General features: G+C 40.7%; 1 protein-coding gene across 1 annotated transcript in view; it reads right to left on the bottom strand.

The window, feature by feature from the left end:
- Nucleotides 1–19758, bottom strand: part of akt1 (v-akt murine thymoma viral oncogene homolog 1) — a 130180-nt gene that overhangs the window by 46866 nt on the left and 63556 nt on the right. Inside the window, exons 3-4 of the mRNA XM_070877511.1 lie at nucleotides 11573–11701; nucleotides 1327–1438 (exon numbers count right to left, since the gene is read on the bottom strand). Coding sequence (XP_070733612.1) covers nucleotides 1327–1438; nucleotides 11573–11701 — 241 coding nt within the window. The remainder of the gene's footprint in view (nucleotides 1–1326; nucleotides 1439–11572; nucleotides 11702–19758) is intronic.

Raw genomic sequence — 19758 nt, 5'->3', positions numbered from 1 at the left:
AATTTCTCCAGTACTATTTTTTTTTATTAATACTAACTTCTTTCAGTTCCTCATTCTCGCTAGACCCTTGGTTCTCCACTATTTTCGATAGGTATTTTGCATCTTCTACCGTGAAGACAGACACAAAGTATTTGTTTAATTTCATGGGCATTTCCTTATTCCCCATTATAATTTCTCCTGTCTCAGCCTGTAAGGGACCCACATTTGCTTTAGCTAATCTTTTCCATTTTACATACGTATAGAAGTTTTTATGTCTCTGGCTAGTTTACTCTTATTCTATTTTCCCTTTCTTTATCAATTTCTTGGTCCTCCTTTGCTGAATTCTAAAATCCTCCTAAACATCAGGCTTCCTGCTCTTTTTGGCAACATTATAAGCCTCTTCCTTTGATCTAATACTATCTTTAACTTCTCTTGTTAGCCACGATTGGACCACTTTTCCTGTGGGGTTTTTGTGCTTTAAAAAGGAGTGTATGTCTGTTATAAATTATTTATTAATATTTTAAATGTAGCCACTGCTTGTCTATCATCATACCTTTAAAGTAGTTTCCCAATCTACCTTGGCTAACTCGCCCCTCATACCTACATAGTTTGCCTTCTTTAGATTTAAGACCCTAGTTTCCGATTTAACAAAATCACTTTCAAACTAAATATAATATTCTATCATGTTATGGCCAGTCTTCCCTAAAGGCCCCTTTACTGCAAGGTTATTAATTAACCCTTTCTCATTTTACAGTACTAGATCTAAAATAGCTTGTTCCCTAGTTGGTTCCTCAACATACTGATCTAGAAAACCATCTTGTATACATTCAATGAATTTGTCCTCTACACTTTTACTGCATATTTGGTTTGCCCAGTCTATACGTAAAGTATTCCTTATTCTAATAAGCAGGTGAAAAGAAATTCTTGTAACCTTCCCCTTTATTCTTCGAGCAATAATTCCCTCATTAGCAATTTACTATTTATTCTTTCAAAATCTTTGTTTTGAAAATCTCTATTAAATCCCATTAATCTTTTCTGTTCCAATAAAAAGCCTTTTTTTTTTAAGCCCATATGCATAAATACTTTAACTTTAAAACCCTACAAGTAAAGGTTTCAAGAATGAAACGCATTTTTGAAGACACAAACAAAATATTAATGACTACACTAGACCACTTTCTTCTTTAAAAACTTTCAGCAGTCAAATAATTTCCAAGAATATAGAAACAATACATTGGACATGTATTAATTCATTTGGCTGCATTTTTGTGTTGTTAAAACAAATGTTCAGGCATCCCCCTCCTGATCAATATTGTTACTGATAAACGCATACCCTTGACTGAGACATACCGTTCCTCTGGGGTATCAACATGAAATGTTCTTTCAATTACTGTGGTCCACTGGAGACACCGAATGATAAATGTGTTTGATTTTGGTCGTTCTGTCTTCATCAGTTGACATTCTAACGGGAAAGATAAAATAGCCTGAAATGTCAAAATACTGTACTTTCATTTGACTTCCGTCGCACGGTTGCTATGCATATGTGTAAATAGAACTCTGAGAACACCCCTCTTCTTTCTTTTTCCCAACTCCAGATTTCAGTCACACTTTGGGAGAGGCAAAAAGTGAAAAGAAATGCTTGCATCAAGCAAGGGAATTGAGGAAACACATCAATGATCAGTGGATGTGTCTGGTCTGGTTTGGTGCACCTCCTAGCAATCAACTCAAGAACTGTATTGGTAGACACAGAAACAGAAATGCCCTCTGTGGAATGGCGCTCAATGCAGAGAGACCTTTAAGATGAAGGGGAAGGAAAAGAAATGAAACATGATGTTTATTTTTAAACTCCATCTAACAACCTGAAAGTAGAATAGCTTTTAGGTGCTAATAATTCTGTTAGGTTGACAGTAATAATACACAGAAAAAAATAAAGGTTTTGAATTGGAGGAAAGCAAATTTTAGAGGAATAATATGGGATGAAAAAAATTAATTGGGAAAAAATGTTGGCAGGTAAAACTATGCAATGGATAAGGTTAAGCCTAAAAATATCCTGACTAAGAGTAAAGGACTCGCATCAAAGGTCAAAGTTCCACGGTCAAAATAAAATCTAAAATAGAGGCTGCAATGAAGTTATGACTAGTAATACAGAAGAAAACCGGAGAAATAGCAGAATAGAAATGCATAAAGAGGAAATTAGAACAGCTAAGAGAGAATGAAAAAAGACTGATGCTCAGCATGAAGAATACCAGTAAGGGATAAACAAAGACAAGGTAAAGCCACTGAAGATTGAAGGCAGCAATCTTATAGTAGAGAATAAAATAGTAGAGAATTTTAATCATTTTGCTTCTGTATTTACAAAGATGAACGAAGGAAGGGTACTTGAGGAGAATGCGAGGAACAACTAATATATTTATAATAAAAAAATTGGCAATGGAATGGTAAATGGGGCTTTGGGGTATACCCAGATAGCCCACATTCCAGATTCTGAGCACATTAGAACATCTGACATTTCATCGCTAATCACAATTTTAAAAAAAGTTTGGAATCAGGAAATACACCAAAGGACTGGAGGGTGGGAAAGGTTACAAACTCCTGTTCAAAAAAGAAGATAAGCCACCCGGCCTAACTGCAAACCAGTTAACCTCACATCTCTAGTTAAAAAAAACTGGGAGAAACCATTAAGGCTAACATTACTAAGCGCTTGGAAAAGTACGATCTACTCAAGGGCAGTCAACATAGTTTTGTAAATGGTAGGTCATGCTTGATTATTTCCATTGAACTCTTTGAAAAAATTAGAGCATAAAACAAAGAATCCACTGAATGTGATGTATTTGGATTTTCAAAAAGTGTTTGATAAAGTGCCACATAAGGGACTTGTTGCATAAATTAAAGTTAATAGTATTCAAGGATAAAGGGATGGCTGAAAGATAAAAAGCAGAGAGACTACAACTGAATGAATGCTCTTGGACTGACAAAATATAGCTAGTAGTGTGCCCCAGGGATGTGTGTTGGAACCTCTCTTGTTCTCTTATCAACAAGAGCAAACATGGACGACGAGATTCAACACTGCCTCCAGTGCGCCAGTGCAGTCTTCGGCCGACTGAGGAAAAGAGTGTTCGAAGACCAGGCCCTCAAATCTGCCACCAAGCTCATGGTCTTACAGGGCTGTAGTAATACCCGCCCTTCTGTATGGCTCAGAGACATGGACCATGTACAGTAGACACCTCAAGTCGCTGGAGCCACCAACGATGTCTCCACAAGATCCTACAAATCCCCTGGGAGGACAGACATTAGCGTCCTCGATGAGGCCAACATCCCCAGCATTGAAGCACTGACCACACTTGATCAGCTCCGCTGGGCAGGTCACATTGTTCGCATGCCAGACACGAGACTCCCAAAGCAAGCACTCTACTTGGAACTCTTTCACGGCAAATGAGCCCAAGGTGGGCATAGGAAACATTACAAGGACACCCTCAAAGCCTCCCTGATAAAGTGCAACATCCCCACTGACACCTGGGAATCCCTGGCCAAAGACCGCCCTAAGTGGAGGAAGTGTATCCGGGCGGGCACTGAGCTCCTAGAAACATAGAAACATAGAAAATAGGTGCAGGAGTAGGCCATTCGGCCCTTCTAGCCTGCACCACCATTCAATGAGTTCATGGCTGAACATGCAACTTCAGTACCCCATTCCTGCTTTCTCACCATACCCCTTGATCCCCTTAGTAGTAAGGACTACATCTAACTCCCTTTTGAATATATTTAGTGAATTGGCCTCAACAACTTTCTGTGGTAGAGAATTCCACAGGTTCACCACTCTCTGGGTGAAGAAGTTCCTCCTCATCTCGGTCCTAAATGGCTTACCCCTTATCCTTAGATTGTGACCCCTGGTTCTGGACTTCCTAACATTGGGAACATTCTTCCTCGAGTATCGTCGCCGAGAGCATGCAGAAATCAAGCACAGGCAGCGGATAGAGCATGCAGCAAACCAGTCCCACCCACCCTTTCTCTCAATGACTATCTGTCCCACCTGTGACAGGGACTGTGGTTCCCGTATTGGACTGTTCAGCTACCTAAGGACTCATTCTTAGAGCGGAAGCAAGTCTACCTCAATTCCGAGGGACTGCCTATGATACGATGTTCTCTATATAAACAAATGATTTACACAAGGGCAGGATTGACATCAAAATGTGTTGATCTTAAACTGTGGAGAAGAATGTAAGAGATTGCAAGAGGAGTTAGGCAGATTAGGGAAGTAGGCAGATAAATTCAATTTAACATAGCTAAATGTGAAGCATTACATTTGGGCGAAAGAGACAAAATGCAAATATTCTCTAAATGATAAAATTCGATTCAGGAATTTAGGTACACATTTTTAAAAACAGAAAAGCCATACAAAAGACAAATAAAAACACAATATTGGGGCATTGATTACAAAGCAAGGAGGTGATATGAATCTTGACAAGAGATTTGCTGATTTAGGCTGATGTTGCTCATGGATAATCTAAGACTTGGAATGTGGTTTCTGATGTTTACCATGGTCCTGCCACAGCCTTAAAACAACAGTTTGCCAACCGCTGCAATACAGCAAATTTATTGAAAAATGATATCATTTGACTGACAAGATAAAATGTTACAGACCTTACTGACACTGAAAAATACAAGCCTCACAGATATATCTGTAATACTATTCAACTACTACTCTATAAAAGATGCAAATAACTTTGTTCTTTCCCAAACCCTTTATTGCGAGTTATTTCTCTACTCTACATCAGTAGTAGGGGAAATGCTAGAATCTATTGTTAAGGACGTGGTAACAGGGCACTTAGAAAATAATAATAGAATTGGGCACAGTCAACACGGATTTATGAAAGGAAAATCATGTTTGACAAATCTGTTATAATTTTTTGAGATTGTAATGAGCAGAATAGATAAGGGGGATAACCAACGTCAGTGTTCTCTGTTCTTGCGCAAGCCAACATCCTCAGCATTGAAGCATTGACAATGCTCGATCAGATCCGATGGACGGGCCACATCGTCTGTATGCCTGATACGAGACTCCAAAAGCGCGCTGCTCGAAGCTCCGACAGGACAAACGAGCCCCAGGTGGGCAGAGGAAATGCTTTAAGGACAACCTCAAGCCCTCCTTAAAGAAGTTCAACATCCCCACTGACACCTGGGAATCCCTGGTGCTAGATCGCTCAAAATGGAAGAGAATAATCCGTGAGGGCGTCGAACACTTCGAGTTTCTTTGCCGGGAGCAAGCGGATACCAAGCATGTATGGCGGAAGGAGAGCATGACAAACCAAGCACTTCAAAAAACCGGCACTTCAACCAACTTACTTTCAACCACCATCTATCCAACCTGCGACAGAGACTGTAGCTCCCGCATTGGACTTAACAGACATTTCAGAACTCATTTTTAATGTGGAAGCAAGTCATCGACTCCGCGGGATTGCCGATGATGATGATGAGATAAGGAGGAACCAGTGGATGTGGTATATTTGGATTTTCAGAAGGCATTCGATAAGATGCCACACAAGAGGTTAATGAAGAAAATTAGGGCTCATGGGATTGGGGGTAATATATTAGCAGAGATTGAAGATTGGTTAACAGACAGAAAAACATGTCAATTTCAAGTTGGTAGACTGTAACTAGTGAGGTACCGCAAGGATCAGTGCTTGGGCCTCAGCTATTCACAATCTATATCAATGATTTGGATGAGGGGACCAAATGTAATATATCCAAGTTTGCTGATAATACAAAGCGAGGTGGGAATGTAAGTTGTGAGGTGGATGCAAAGAGACTTCAAGGGGATATCGACAAGCTAAGTATGTGGGCAAGAACATGACAAATAGAATATAATGTGGAGAAATGTGATGTTATCTACTTTTAGGAAAAATAGAAAGAGTATTTTTTAAACAGTAAGAGATTGGGAAATGTTGGTGTTCAGATGGACCTGGGTGTTCTTGTACATGAATCACAAAGTTAACATGCAGGTACAGTAAGCAATTAAGAAAGCAAATGGTATGCTGGCCTTTATTATAAGAGAATTTGAGTATGAGTAAATTACTGCAATTATATAGGGCCCTGTTGAGACCACACCTGGAGTATGGTATACAGTTTTGGTCTCCTTACCTAAGGAAGGATATACTTGCCATAGAGGGAGTGCAACAAAGGTTCACCAGACTGATTTCTGGGATGTGGGAATTGTCCTATGAAGATAGATTGAGTGGACTGGGTCTATAGTCACTGAGTTCAGAAGAATGAGATGTAATCTCATTGAAACATACAAAATTCTTACAGGGCTTGACAGGCGAAATGCAGGGAGGAGGTTTCCCCTGGCAGGGAATTTAGAACCAGGGGTCAAAGTCTCAGAATAAGGGAACCAAGGGATATGGGGATAGTGTAGGAAAGTGGAGTTGAGGCAGAAGATCAGCCATTATCTTATTGAAAGGCGAGCAGGCTCAAGGGGCAGAATGGCCTACTTCTGCTCCTAATTCTTATGTTCTTACCCAGGTAGATATGCAGCATGTGCTTAAGATACAAATATTGCATTTATTTGTTATCATGCCCTCCTCAAAATGTTCCTTCTTTTTCTGGATTTATATAAATAAACAAGCTTTCTTTTGCTCCCTTATTTCCATGGTGAATTTGTGGTTCTTGCTAAAGCTCGTTAGTTGCCCAGGACAGTTTTCCTCCCACTGTCAAACCTCCAATTGCCAGTACCTGAAGAGATTGGTTAATTTATCATAGTCCAGACCTGGCTGGCTGACCAAACTGACTCCAGCCAAGGTCAGCATCAAATGCCTCTGACGCTGGTACAAATATTAGTCCTCCTTGATGTCAGCGGCAGTAATACAACACTTGGATGGCATTATTAGCCTGTTTGAGCAGGGTGAAAACTAAAACTCCCATGATGCATGTCTCTCTTGCACATCATCTCACCCAGATGGAATTTCCAATTCATGTTCCAAAATGAAAGGCCTATGTGGTGGAAACTTCTTGTAGGCATTTCTAACATTAAACAATTTCATATGTGGAGTGATTATTTTTCAAAATTATATATTTTTTATGCATTTATGTTATAAATGTTACGTGTACTTAAATCCAAGGATCCGAGTGAAGAAGGCAAACAGCAGTTGAAAATACTGTGGAAACATTATTTGAGCAATTTGTCATCTAGTGTTATTTGTTGGTTCATAAATAGTAGTTTTGAAAAACAATTGAACACACGGGTCCTTGGATTTGATTGGTTTGTTTTTGCTTGATTTTTCATTGGTACCTTTTGATTAATTCACATATAGTCAATAAAACGTAAATAGTGAAAGATGATTTCCACTTGTTGGTGAATTGGTAACTGGGGACATAAATATAAACTTTGTATTAGAATAAACAGGGAGGTTAAGAGAGGTTTTTTTTCCAGTAAATGGTTATTAGAATAGAGAATGCCTTGCCATAAATGGCTATTGAAGCCAAGTCAATCACAGCATTTACAATGAATTAAATCAAAATGAAGAACAAATTTAAAAGATATGGAGAAATAGAATGGAAATAAGATTACGATAATTAGCTCTGATGTGGAACTGGAACTAGCACTACAAAGGCAACGTGGCCTGAATGGTCTCCACCTATGGTGACATTTCAATGAAAATACCTCATCCCATAAATTACTTTAAAAAAAAATCATTGCCAAAGTTACCTACAGAATTAATTTCAGGCAATTCCAGTGACAGGAATCATTGACAAAGGTGCCACTGAAATACATTACAGATGTGGTCACATTTGTAAATAGTAGTTTAAACACATTCATGCATATTATCCAAGTTACTTGTGTCCTTTATCTCGGGGTCACAGAATGATAGCTTTACTTAGCAACAGCTGCAAGCATCCCTGCACTTTGTTATGAGTTCAGCATTAATATAATCAGAGGTAATTTTAATGCATTTTGATCAGAAACTGAGAAACCCCAAGGGCAATCTATGCTTGGCCAAGGCAGATAATGCCTTGGGGACAATTACAAAAACTTGCATTTACATAGCGTCTTTAGCATAGCAAGATATCCCAAGGCATTTCACAGGAGCGTAATCAGACAGAAATTGACATGATTCAAATACAGCAGAAACAGCTCAAAATAGATTCGAACTTTTGCACAATGTGCATGGGTTGCTCCAGCAGTGGTTTACTACTCACATGTGACTGCTAATTCAATGAGGCAGAGAGTTGGCTGCCAAGCCTCAGTCACTTAAACTGATCTCCGGTATTCCAGACAGCTACCATGCCAGTAACAACTGTTCATTTTACATTCGTAAGTTGCATGCAAGAAAGTAACTCATACAAGACAATGAAACCCGGTTCTATCAATAAACAGGATAGATTTCTGGTGTGAGAAAAAGCTCATGGGACCACACTATTCAGTGACATGGTATTGAGTTATACATCCATCATCACTTGATCCATACTCGTAAAACAAAAAAAATCCTCAAAAAATGTTAGCAACATGTCCTAGAATTACATTCTGATCAATAGAATAAACTTGCTGTTAATTTGGTAGTTTATAAAAGATTAGGGATGAGAGAGTGGGACAGTGGTGCAATTTGGGTTTCTCTTCCAACATTTTATGAGACACAAGAACATAAGAAATAGGAGCAGGAGTTGGTCCCTCGAGCCATTTAATAAGATCATGGCTGATCTGATCTTGGGCTCAGCTCTACTCCCCTGCCCGTTCCCCATAACCCTTCACTCCCTTATTGTTCAAAAATCTATATCTCCACCTTAAAGTTATTCAATGACCCAGCCTGCACAGCTCTCTGGGGCAGAGAATTCCACAGATTTACAACCCTCAGAGAAGAAATTCCTCCTCATCTCAGTTCTAAATGGGCAACCCCTTATTCTGAAACTATGCCCCCCAGTTCTAGATTCTCCCACGAGATCCTCTCTGCATCTACCTTGTCAAGCCCCCTCAGTATCTTATATGTTTCAATAAGATCACCTCTCATTCTTCTAAACTCCAATGAATATAGGCACAACCTGCTCAACCTTTCTTCATAAGGCAACCCCTTCATCTCAGGAATCAACCTAGTGAACCATCTCTGAACTGCCTCCAATGCAAGTATATCCCGCCTTAAATAAGGAGACCAAAGCAAAAGCAGCATTCTAGTCATGGTCTCACCAATACCCTGTACAGTTGTAGCAGGACTTCTCTGCTTTTATACTCCATCCCCCTTGCAATAAAGGCCAACATTTCATTTGCCTTCCTGATTACTTGCTGTACCTGCATACTAACTTTTTGTGTTTCATGCACAAGGACCCCCAGGGTCCCTCTGTACTGCAGCATTTTGTAATCTCTCTCCATTTAAATAATAATTATGTTCTTTATTTTTCCTGCCAAAGTGGATAACTTCACACTTTCCCACATCATACTCCATCTGCCAAATGTATACCCACTCACTTAGCCTGTCTATGTCCCTTTGCAGATTCTGTGTGTCCTCCTCACAGCTTGCTTTCCCAAGACAGAATGATAACATTTGAATTCTTGTCAGTGAATATTGATCTTGGAAGGTAGGCATGTCTCCGAAAGGGAAGAGGGGGAAAACTGGTTTTAAACAGCACGTGGCATCTGGCCTGAATACCATTGAATGAGGACTGAAAATCAGTCCTATTGCTAAGCGAAGTCCCAAAAAGGGCTAAAGAAACAAATACCACAAAATTGAAAGGATCCATTCAAAATGATAGTAGATTATTAAAAATGAGGAGGTGAAATAATGTTTTTCAGTTTATTTATGAATTGCATGCACAGTTAGAGGAAGGAAAGATTGAGCTTGTGGGTTAAACAGGATATTAATCTCCTTCCTTGTACACAGATTTGAAGTTTGCTGATGCAGCAGTATATAAACACAAACGAGATAAACAAGAATTTTGTCTACTAATAACCACTACAAATCAAACATGGTACACAGAGAGACTTTGTCATATGGAACAATATGCTGCCTAATTACCCAGTTCCATCATTACAGCCACATTATTAGATCACCAGATGAACATTGAGACTTTTGACTAACAAGAACCACATTGCTGCATGAACATTAATGTTCAGATTCAAAACACCATCCAACACATTGTTAATTTCCATCCTCTGGCAGTTAAGAACAACCACATTTTTCTAGTATTTTCACCAGTGTTGTAATGAACAGAAATGAACACACAAAGTGCTAAGAGTAACTAGTTAAAGTGGAGTCCATTTAAGGCAATGATTTTCAAACTTTTCTACATAAGGAATCCCATGCAAATACTAATACATTGCCAGGACCCATTCCTGGGAACTCCATGCTCTTCCAAAATATATTGTCAACTAACAAAAGGAAAAAAGTGGTCCAATTCCAGAATTTTTTTTTTTTTAAACTGCAAAATAAATAATGTGCTACTAAGTCATTAAATAAATACAAAAAGAATATAGAAAGCAGAATTCAAGACATTGTGCATAACCCTATACAGAAATCTGATGACCTGGTGGATCGTCTGGGATCTCCTTGGAGACTCCCTTAGGTTCACAGATCTTGATTTAAAAACCCGTGGCTTAAAAGAAATTGCTTTGATTCAAGATGTTTCAATTTCATTTATCAAGAATGATTCCATTAAGTAGAACAATTGACTGAATAATAATTTTAGTTTATTATAATGCATATTAGAAGTGCAGTAAAAATCTGCACATAAAATTAAAATTAACCAATATGAAACAGTACAAATTAAATAGTTGCAACATAAAGTATAATAGTATCCTTATGGTATAAAACATTGTTTAATCAAACATGTTTACAGTCAGTGAAGGTATTGGGAAGAATTCAGTCCTTTTTTTATTTTGATGGACTTTTGTTGAAACACTAAACTCTGATTGAAGACAATAAAAAATGTGCTGTACATTACATCTACAAAGATTTCAGTGTTGCGAGTATTTATTTTAGTTTAATACCCTCAAACAGAATCTTGTGATTCCTTAAAATGAAAAAAAAAGTTAGACTATTGGAATAGATTGGGTCTTTTTATATTAATTCCAATAAAGACAATTCCCTGAATCAGATATTCCCATTTAAAAAAAAACCTCCAGTAAACCTTTGTCAGCTTGAAGCAGGAACTGCTTTAAATAAATCTTACAATTACAAAAAGCATCTATAAAAATTTGCACCTCTAAAGCTCAACACTGGTTTCAATAATACACAAGATGTATTTAAAGCAGCTTCCTGTAAGCAACCAGAAGTACCTATAGCACCTGTACAGTTTGGGATCAGGATCTGTATTAGCAGTAGGTCTCACTGACAGTCATACATACTTTCAGAATCTCACAAATGTTAAATGGAAAACCGTTTTTAAACAGAATTTAGATCATAGTGTACAACATGCCTTTCAAAGGTTACAAACTATAATTATTACAAACCAATTCACCAGTTGATAGCTTCATACAGTAGCTTGTTTTTGTACCACAAATATTGCAGTTTCCTCTTCCCTTTTTACGTATCAGGATTTCAAATACTGTCTAATTTGAGGTGATTTTATATTCTGGCAGTGAGGGGAATCACAGAATGAAATGGTAGGTCATACTTACGTGCTACTGAGAAGTTATTCAAAGGTGTCTCGAGTTGGTCTACATCTTGTGGCCTCTCTTTATACCCAATAAATGTACCATCAGTCTTCAACAAAAAATACCTGGGCCTCCATGTTTTTATGTATTCTCCTGGAAATATAGGAAAGTTGGGATTATAAAATCCTAATGAATAGCAAGCAGATCTCAGCACAAAGAAAATGCACAAAACAGGCAATCCTTTAATCCCCATGGATACACCAATGACTTGTACAGAACTTGAAGAGATATTTAAAAATTCGATCTACAATGGCCTTAAATCCACAGGGTGAGGGGGGCTGAGATGGGTCCTTCCATGACCTCTGCTGGTGACCCCGCCAAAGTTTGAAGGCTCACGGAGAGACCCTGCGATTCAAATACCTTTGGCAGGCTAGGGCCACATCTAGGGCACTCTTGAAGTCCTGCCGGAGAATCCTGGATGTGGCCACTATAAAATTATTTTTAAGAAATATTATTCTTCAAGGGTCCAGGCTGGAATTGTGACTGGTGTATTAATCCATCCTTAAACAAAGTACAATTATGTTTAGTTTCTATACTGTTCATTTAAAATCAATTGCATAATTTTAGCATTCAGCACGCTTTTGAAAATACATCTTTCAAACCCAATGAATATTGCAGAGAAAGGTCATAGAACATTCTACCAAAAAAGCCAGATTTATTTTTAATGGTAAACAAATAGTGACCTTGTAACTCTTCACTTCTGAATGATAGAACTCCATTGTAGAAATGGTACCAGATATTTCATCAATATTTAATTTAAATTTCTCCCCTCTCCTCAATCTACTGTCCAACCACAAGGGCAAGCAGATGACCTTCCAAGTCTCTGCCATCGTCACTCAGGTTGAGCATTATAAAAGCATAGGCCTGTGGTGACTCACCACCATTTTTCCCTTTTTCTTCCTTTTCAGGAAGTGTATGGCCTCCAGATAGTATTCTCTGATGTGAGAACTCATAGGTGTAATACCACATTCTATCCACTCTGTGGCACAGCATGTTAGAACATCAATGCACTCCAAAGATGCCATTTCACAATTATGAAACATAACTTCACATTGACTACCAATCTGATTATTCAAAAATAAGTGCAATGAGTTTAGACAGTCTCAAATTAGGTCTTAGTAAGCTGCAAGTTCACAACACAATAATGAAATGTTTGTTTGTGCAATAGTGGGTCCTCAAAAATAAGTATGAATGCATGTTGTTGGGGCAGAACAAAAAGAGCTTTTATCAGCACCTGATTGTGCTGAACCTCAGCCGTGAGTGCTTATTGCGGACACTAGGTGTGTTCAAATGGGAAAGTGTCACATTCTCCAGTGCCAAGTACAACAATTAACCTCATTTTTTTTTTAAACTGTTACTGTAAGATATTCTACCCTTTGCAGCCATTAATATAATGCTATTCATTAACTAAAAGAATTATAATTGTAGAAGGAGGGGAGTTCATTCTCAACTGCACCTTCATTTACAAACAGCAGTCAATGTAATGGGCCCAAGTTTCGGGCCGCGCCTAAAACGGCGCAGTCCGGACCTGGACGCCCGTTTTGCGCGCCAGAAAGTGCGCCTAAAAAAATTTTACCTATTCTCCGGCTCCCTGCAGGTCTTCTGCAGCTGGGCGCGGCGCAGCACGAGCTGTGGGGGGCGGAGCCAGGTCCCTGCGCTGAAAACATGTACAGTAGCTCCAGGCGCCCAAAACTGTGGGAGAGGCCCGAAGCACGCAGCCCCTAGCCCTGGCCGAATGGCCTCACTGGAGCTGCGTGAATAAGGCTCCTCCCACCCGACCGGACCCGGCCCCGCTCCCCCGCACCGACCCGACTTCCATTCCCCCCCGGACCTCCGCAACTCTTCCCCCCCCCCCCCCACAACCTCCGCGGCTCTCTCCCCCCCCACCCCCGACCTCCGCGACTGTCTCTCCCCTCGACCTCCGCGACTGTCTCTCCCCTCCCCCCCCTCATGACTGTCTCTCCCCTCTCGACTGTCTCTCCCCTCTCTCCCCCCCCCCCCGACATCCGCGGCTTTCCCCCCCACCCCAACCTCCGCGACTCTCTCCCCCCCCCCTCCCCCGACCTCCGTGTCTCTTCCCCTCCCCCCCCCCCCTCCGACCTCCGTGACTCTTTTCCCCCCCCCCCCCCGGACCTTCACGACCCCCCCCCTCCTCCCCCGAGACCCGCGCCATCTACCTGTAAATCCAGCCCGAGGTCTTGGGCCCGGCCATTCAGCCTCCTTCTCTCCCTCCCACCCCCCTCTCCTTCCCTCCCCTCCCTTCTCTCCCTCCCCCCCCTCTCCTTCCCTCCCTCCCTCCCTCCTCTCTCCTTCCCTCCCTCCCTCCTCTCTCCCTCCCTCCCTCCCCTACATCCCCCCCTTCTCTCCCCCCCAACCTCCCTTCTCCGCCCCCCCCCAACCTCCCTTCTCCCCCCCCCCAACCTCCCTTCTCCCCCCCCCCCCCCCACCTCCCACCCCCCTTCTCCCCCTCCCCTCGCTGTCAGAAACACAGACACTGACAGAGAGTGAGAGACACACACACAGACAGAGAGATAGGGACACTGACAGAGACACACTGGGGGGACCGTCCCAGCACGCTGTTGGAGGACTCCTGGTGCTGCAGTCGGTAAGTAGAAAATGTTTTATTTATTGATTTTTTTATTTTATTATTTTTTATTAATTTTTTTTTGAATTGATTTATTGATATATTTATCATTTATTATTGATGATGGCTCTTTATTTGTAAAACTGAAGTGTTTAATGTTTGTAAACTTCCCTTTAAACCCCCCCCCCCATTCCCTATGCCTGATTTGTAACCTACGCCTGATTTTCTAAAGTGTAGACAAGGTTTTTTCGAACGTACAAAAATCTTCACTTACTCCATTCTAAGTTAGTTTGGAGTAAGTTTTCACTGCCGAAACTTTGAAAACAGGTGTAAGTGGCCGGACACGCCCCCTTTTGAAAAAAAAAATTCTGTTCCAAAGTGAAACTGTTCTAACTGACTAGAACTGGAGCAAACTAAATGCCGAAAATTTGAATTTCTAAGATACTCCGTTCTACACCAGTTGCTCCAAAAAATCAGGAGCAACTGAGGCTGAAACTTGGGCCCAATATTTCTTCAATATATGAGGCACAGCAGACTGATGCTCATCCTAGCAGTGTGGCAACTGTAAAAGTAAAAGGATGTGCATCACAACGGACACTGCTTGAAAGGCAATTTCTGTACTGAACTTACTAAAACAGGAAGCCTTGTGGTGTGATGTTCCTTCACTAAGACGCTGCAGCAAGGAGCTGTAGGTTTTGCTAGAGGTTCTCCAGCTGGTCAGTGCCTGATCTCAACTGGATCACTTTTCTTTTTTAATACTCATTCTCAGAATATGAACGTCACTAGAAGACTGGCATTTATTACCTATCCATCGTTGCCCTGCGAAGGTGGTGGGTCTTTATATAACTAAGTGGCTTGCCAGGCCACATCAGAGAGCAGTTAAAAGTCAATCATGTTGGTGTGAGACTGGAGTCACACAGAGGCCAGACTGGGTAAAGACGGCAGATTTCCTTCCCTAAATGAACATTAGTGAACCAGTTGGGTTTATATGACAATCCGACAGCTTTGTGTTCACTTTTATTGACACCAGCTCTTTATCAGTAGATTTTTTTTTTAAAAAGCTGAATTAAAATTCTCAAACTGTCATAGTGGGATTTGAACTCATGTGTAATGTCCAGTAACATAAGCACTACACTACCATACCACTACACTTCTTGATGGATGTACTGATGGGAGACAAAGTATTTCCCCTGGGGAAAGAAGAAAAGTATGGAAACTGAGTTAGTTTGCAGCACTCCCACACAGATCCCAACAGCTGGCACTAGTACAGTTCTGGGAACTGTCACAAGCCCACCTTTTCAGTTAGTTCAGTCAACAGTGCACGGGCGGGGAAAGGAGAAGAAAACTTGGTGAGAAAATTATTAAAATGTGTACATAAAAACTTACTCATGGAAAATCATTCAAAAGAATTAAACATCAAAAAGAAATACATATGGATGGAAGTATCCTTGTAAGAATCCTTATAAACCTAAAGTATAATTTCAAAAATTTTGCACAATGTTGTTTTTGTGTTTCACAGGTATTGATTTTTCAAATGTGCAGTTTATACTACAGATAAACACAAATATTTAGTGAAGCAGCAAAAAATTAAGTACAGAATTTAGAAGGTTATTTTAATCAAAGATTGGGCCATATTTTTAAAAATATAATCCTCTGTCAGATGACCAATTTATGATGAATGTTTATTAATTTGATTTAATCAAGATCACACATCAAGTGTTTCAGTGTATAAACATGACTATGGTACAGTCTTGAGGATAAAAACAAAAATGCTGGAAATGTACAGCAAATTATTCATTATTTGTAAAGAGAAATGACAAGTTAACATTTTGGGAGTATACGCTTTACCAGAACTCTAGGTTTGATCCTTTAAATTGATATGAAAAAAGAATAGAGATGAAAATTCAACAATGCTTTTAAGTTTTTGAATTTCAATCCAGTCTTCGATGGAATTAAAAGATATCCCAAATTCATAGAAACATAGAAAATTGGTGCAGGAGTAGGCCATTCGGCCCTTCTAGTCTGCACGGCCATTCAATGAGTTCATGGCTGAACATGCAACTTCAGTACCCCCTTCCTGCTTTCTCGTCATACCCCTTGATCCCCCTAGCAGTAAGGACTACATCTAACTCCCTTTTGAATATATTTAGTGAATTGGCCTCAACTACTTTCTGTGGTAGAGAATTCCACAGGTTCAGCACTCTCTAGGTGAAGAAGTTTCTCCTCATCTCGGTCCTAAATGGCTTACCCCTTATCCTTAGACTATGATCCCTGGTTCTGGACTTCCCCAACATTGGGAACATTCTTCCTGCATCTAACCTGTCTAACCCCGTCAGAATTTTAAATGTTTCTATGAGGTCTCCTCTCATTCTCCTGAACTCCAGTGAATACAAGCCCAGTTGATCCAGTCTTTCTTGATAGGTCAGTCCCACCATGCCGGGAATCAGTCTGGTGAACCTTTGCTGCACTCCCTCAATAGCAAGAATGTCCTTCCTCAAGTTAGGAGACCAAAACAGTACACAATACTCCAGGTGTGGCCTCACCAAGGCCCTGTACAACTGTAGCAACACCTCCCTGCCCCTGTACTCAAATCCCCTCGCTATGAAGGCCAACATGCCATTTGCTTTCTTAACCGCCTGCTTTACCTGCATGCCAACCTTCAATGACTGATGTACCATGACACCCAGGTCTCGTTGCACCTCTCCTTTTCCTAATCTGTCACCATTCAGATAATAGTCTGTCACTCTGTTTTTACCACCAAAGTGGATAACCTCACATTTATCCACATTATACTTCATCTGCCATGCATTTGCCCACTCACCTAACCTATCCAAGTCACTCTGCAGCCTCATAGCATCCTCCTCGCAGCTCACACTGCCACCCAACTTAGTGTCATCCGCAAATTTGGAGATACTACATTTAATCCCCTCGTCTAAATCATTAATGTACAGTGTAAACAGCTGGGGCCCCAGCACAGAACCTTGCGGTACCCCACTAGTCACTGCCTGCCATTCTGAAAAGTGCCCATTTACTCCTACTCTTTGCTTCCTGTCTGAACCAGTTCTCAATCCACGTCAGCACACTACCCCCAATCCCATGTGCTTTAACTTTGCACATTAATCTCTTGTGTGGGACCTTGTCGAAAGCCTTCTGAAAGTCCAAATATACCACATCAACTGGTTCTCCCTTGTCCACTTTACTGGAAACATCCTCAAAAAATTCCAGAAGATTTGTCAAGCATGATTTCCCTTTCACAAATCCATGCTGACTTGGACCTATCATGTCACCTCTTTCCAAATGCGCTGCTATGACATCCTTAATAATTGATTCCATCATTTTACCCACTACTGAGGTCAGGCTGACCAGTCTATAATTCCCTGTTTTCTCTCTCCCTCCTTTTTTAAAAAGTGGGGTTACATTGGCTATCCTCCACTCGATAGGAACTGATCCAGAGTCAATGGAATGTTGGCAAATGACTGTCAATGCATCCGCTATTTCCAAGGCCACCTCCTTAAGTACTCTGGGATGCAGTCCATCAGGCCCTGGGGATTTATCGGCCTTCAATCCCATCAATTTCCCCAACACAATTCACTGAGAAATAGGAAAAGAAAAAGAGAAGACTTGATTTTATTTATCGCCTTTCAAAACTTCAGGACGCCACAAAGCACTTTACAGTCAATGAAGTACTTTTTTTTGAAGTGTAGTCTCTGTTGCAATGTAGGAAATGCAGCAGTCAATTTGCACACAGCAAGCTCCCACAAACAGCAATGTGATAAAGACCAGACAATCTGTTTTATGTTGGGTGTTGGCTGGGGATAAATATTGTCCTTCTTCAAAATAATGCCATGGGATCTTTTACATCCACCTGAGAAAACAGATGGAGCCTCAGTTTAATGTCTCATCTGAAAGACGGTACCTCCAACAGTGCAGCACTCCTTCTGTACGGCACTGGAGTGTTGGCCAAGATTTTGTGCTCAAGTGCATGGTAGTGGGATTTAAACCCAAAACCTTCTAACTCGGATGCGAGAGTGCTACCATTGAGCCACAGGTGATACCATTCATTAGTATGAATACTGCCAAAAGGAACACTGAATAATGTAGGAAGGCACTTGTCAAGTTTGGTTAGAAGTACAAAAGTCAATTTTTCTAGGAATCCTACACTTCTCTCAGATGTACAAAAGGGAGCAGATGAATGGATCAGAAGGAATCCATACTTTGAAGAAGATTCCAAGTAGAATAAACCACGGCAGCTCTGACATTTGAATTATACTTATTGTGTAAACAGAAATGTAATGTCAGATTTTTTTTTTTTAGGTAATACAGACAACAAACCAATGCGTACAGACAGCAGCCTCACATAATTTCCCACTTCCTTATTGTGGAACGGGATTATAGTAACCTCTCTAATTCCTGTAATGTCAATGTGATCACATTATGATCACTGGTAATTAAAGCCTTACCCACCTTTATGGAGATTTAAGGGTCAAAGAATCATAGAAATTTACAGCACAGAAGGAGACCATTTTGGCCCGTCGCGTCCGTGCCGGCCAACAAAGAGCTATCCAGTCTAATCCCACTTTCCAGCTCTTGGTCCATAGCCCTATAGGTTACAGCACTTCAAGTGCATATCCAGGTACTTTTTAAATGTGGTGAGGGTTTCTGCCTCTACCACCCTTTCAGGGAGTGAGTTCCAGACCCCCACCACCCTCTGAGTGAATAAATTTCCCCTCAAATCCCCTCTAAACCTCCCACCAATTACTTTAAATCTATGCCCCCTGGTTGTTGACCCCTCTGCTAAGGGAAATAGATCCTTCCTATCCACTCCATCTAGGCCCTTCATAATTTTATACACCTCAATAAGGTCTCCCCTCAGCCTCCTCTGTTCCAAAGAAAACAAACCCAGCCTATCCAATCTTTCCTCATAGCTAAAATTCTCCAGTCCAGGCAATATCCCCGTGTGTAATGTGGTGACCAGAACTGCACACAGTACTCTAGCTGTGGCCTAACTAGTGTTTTATACAGTTCAGACGTAACCTCCCTGCTATTTTATTCTATGCTTTGGCTAATAAAGGCAAGTATTCCATATGCCTTCTTAACCACCTTATCTACCTGGCCTGCTACCTTCAGGGATCTGTGGACATGCACTCCAAGGTCCTTTTGTTCCTCCACACTTCTCAGTGTCCTACCATTTAATGTGTATTCCCTTGCTTGGCTAGCCCTCCCCACATGCATTACCTCACATGTCTCCACATTGAATTCCATTTACCACTGTTCTGCCCACCTGACCAGTTCATTGATAACTTCCTGCAGTCTACAGCTTTCTTCTTCATTATCAACCACACGGACGATTTTAGTATCATCTGCAAACTTCTTAATCACACTCCTTACATTCAAGTCTACATCATTGATATCTGCTCAAAAAACAAGGGACCTAGTACTGAGCCCTGCAGAATCCTATTGGAAACAGCCTTCCTGTCACAAAAACACCCATCAACCATTACCCTTTGCTTCCTGCCACTGAGCCAATTTTGGATCCAACTTGACACTTTGCCTTGGATCCCATGGA

The sequence above is a fragment of the Pristiophorus japonicus genome, chromosome 4 (assembly GCF_044704955.1).
Source record: "Pristiophorus japonicus isolate sPriJap1 chromosome 4, sPriJap1.hap1, whole genome shotgun sequence".
In the NCBI taxonomy this organism is placed as follows: Eukaryota; Metazoa; Chordata; class Chondrichthyes; family Pristiophoridae; genus Pristiophorus; species Pristiophorus japonicus.
This window is presented reverse-complemented; position numbering and strand designations above follow the sequence as displayed.